The sequence below is a fragment of the Propithecus coquereli genome, unplaced genomic scaffold (genome assembly GCF_000956105.1).
Source record: "Propithecus coquereli isolate 6110/MARCELLA unplaced genomic scaffold, Pcoq_1.0 Scaffold119, whole genome shotgun sequence".
Classification (NCBI taxonomy): Eukaryota; Metazoa; Chordata; class Mammalia; order Primates; family Indriidae; genus Propithecus; species Propithecus coquereli.
Window position 1 is genome coordinate 6128468 of NW_012135969.1, and position 2864 is coordinate 6131331.

Here is a 2864-nt window from a genome sequence, read left to right on the forward strand (position 1 = left end):
ATAATTCAAGGCAACCCAAGCTGATAATTGCAAAGTCCCCAGTTGCTGAGTAAAAGTGATGCTTAATTAGCCAGCAGGAAAGATCGATTAAGATCCAGCAGGGCATCTCGTGAGGTTCTCTTACATTCCTGGAGGGACTAGATTCTGGCTGTGCCCTTCTGAAGGATAAAATTCCCTTTTCTAAGGAGTTTCCATGAGGTTTTTAGAGTAGATGCTAAGAACAGTAGGTCACACAAATTAAACCCCAACCATAACCCTGCAGATGCTCTTCCTTTTCTAAGCGTGTGCAGTTCAAACATTCTGAATCACATTGCCACCAGGTTGGAGAAAGTTAAAATAATACTCACTTATCCCCAGCTCTCATTCAGTTACCCGTTTCAAGCAATAGGTGGTCAGGAAATATATTGTAAAGGAAAACTTTAATTTCTTCCTCCCCCAAGAAAGTGTACGCATCTGTCAGATCCTCACATCCTAAAATGCACAAATTAGGTCATGGTCTCTTATTTAAAAAAAAGAAATAATGAGCATGATATTCCAACCCAGTCTGGGACTAAAACATCCCAATATGGTCAAAGAATCAACTAAATAAGTCTGATTTAAGTTTTCTATTAGAGAAGAGGATGTGGAAGGAAAATCAGTACCAAAAATCATAATGAAAATTATCTCATATTGCCCAATACCTTCCTGTTGGTAATTCAGACAAGCATAAATGTTTAGCTTTCACCATTTTTTTTAGTTAAATGCAAAAGTATTCAATAAAGGCCAACATAAAAATTCAAAACTAAAAGCAGAATAATTATCTTAAGATACATACATAATCATCAAAACATTTTTATTTCAATAAACTACACTAACTATGCTTGCTGGCCTCCAATTCGATTCAGTAAATATTTATTAAGCTTCTCCCAAGTATAAAGAACTATGATAGGTATGTCTTACCTTGTTAATTTGTACATGATTAAAGTAGATTTTACTGATTACAAATTGCTTTAAATGTTAAGAAGAATAACAGAACTAGTTGATACAAACCTGGTTTTGATTTGCTGAAAGCCCCGTAGAATATGGTCTCTGTGGTCCCTTGCAACAGTACTGAGGTTCTCATTCCGCAAACCTTCTGCCAGGAACTCTTCAGTATCTAAAAGAAAAGGAAAGTTGATCAACAGAAAAGAAGACTAAGGGAGAAGGAGGAAAATCTGAAGGATTAAGAAATGGGTATTTTTTCCTCTTTAAAATTTTACAGTTGCAGAGCAATGGGAATGTGCTTAATGCCACAGAACTATATACCTAATAATAGTTAAGATGGTAAATTTCATATTATATATATTTTACCAGAATAAATAACTAAAATTTTATATATGCTTGTGACATATTCTAATAATTCAAGAGCTTGCTATGTATTTAGAAAGCTATCACATATATTCAACACAAGAAATAACTATTTCCTAAGCCATTTCAAAGAAACATTTACATATTAATTATCACTGATAACATAGGATAGATTGTCAATTTCATAAACATATAAATATTACAAATATTATGTAACAGAAGGTCACAGGCCAATAGAAGCTAGAAAGAAACACCCATAAATAGAGCTGAAATAAAAAATAGAACTGAACTGCAAAAATCAAGGACAAAAGGGCAGGCGTTCAAAGAAACATTAATTAGCAGATGCATCATCAATGAAAATGACAATGCAACCAAGTGTAGGAACCCACATGGAAAAGAAAAATGTGTCCAAGGAAGGAAACTGCAATTAATATGAATATACATTATAAAATAGGGATGTGATGAAAATACGTAATATGAAACCAATCATGTTATGTTTAAGGAAGAAATTGGGAGGTCTACAAATTTTCAAAGATAAAATACATTGATAATAATTACAACTGCCAGAAATACTAGGTACACACTTTATTCTGCATAAAAGGTTTATCATCCCCAAAAAGCATATAAATAATATAGTTAAAATTTTCTACCTCCAAAAATTGTGCCCAAAATATGAAACTGTATCATATATACTATCAAAATAATGCTATGAATTTATACAAAGGGGTTACACAAGCACATGTAAAAATTTGTTTTACATTCACACCATTCAACAACACCAAGCAAAAAATCCTAGATAGCCATCACTAGGACTTTTGATGAGATACAAAGGCCTGGAACTGAAAATTTCATGAAGAACTACCATCAACAACCAAGCCCTGTATTGCATCTATTGTATATGTCATTTAATAGGTTCCTCCATGGTCCTTTGAATTCTAAAGAATGAGGAAATGGGAAGTTGAATTAAAAGGCAAAAAAATCAATGTCATCTGAGATTAAATTCACGTAATACATCATAATAATAGGATAAAGGACAAAAACCACATGATCATCTCAATAAACACAGAAAAAACATTTGACAAAATTTAACAGGCCTTCATGACAAAAATACTCAACAAGCTAGAAATAGAAGGAAGCTTCCTCAAACTGATAAGGAGCATCTACAAAAACAACAGCAGCTAATTTTATACTTAATGGTTAAAGACTAATCACTTTCCCCCTGTTCCTAAGATCAGGAACAAGACAAGGATGTCTGTTCTCACCACTTAAACTCAACATTGTACTGATGATGTTAGCCAGGGTGATCAGGCAAGAAAATGAAATAAATAGCATCCAGATTGGAAAAGAAGTAAAACTATCTCTATTTGCAGATGACATGATCTCAGGTATAGAAAACCCTAAAGAATCTACTAAAAAACTATTAAAACTAATAAAAGAGGCCAGGCGTGGTGGCTCACACCTGTAATCCTAGCTCTCTGGGAGGCCGAGGCGGGTGGATTGTTTGAGCTCAGGAGTTCGAAACCAGCCTGAGCAAGAGC

At 33.9% G+C, this 2864-nt stretch overlaps 1 protein-coding gene across 2 annotated transcripts in view; it reads right to left on the bottom strand.

Annotated features, from left to right (window-relative positions):
- The window catches only part of SKAP1 (src kinase associated phosphoprotein 1), a 273972-nt gene that overhangs the window by 244233 nt on the left and 26875 nt on the right, over positions 1-2864 (bottom strand). For both annotated transcript variants that reach the window (XM_012660133.1, XM_012660123.1), the window contains exon 2: positions 1030-1135. In XM_012660133.1, the coding sequence (XP_012515587.1) occupies positions 1030-1135 (106 nt within the window). The remainder of the gene's footprint in view (positions 1-1029; positions 1136-2864) is intronic.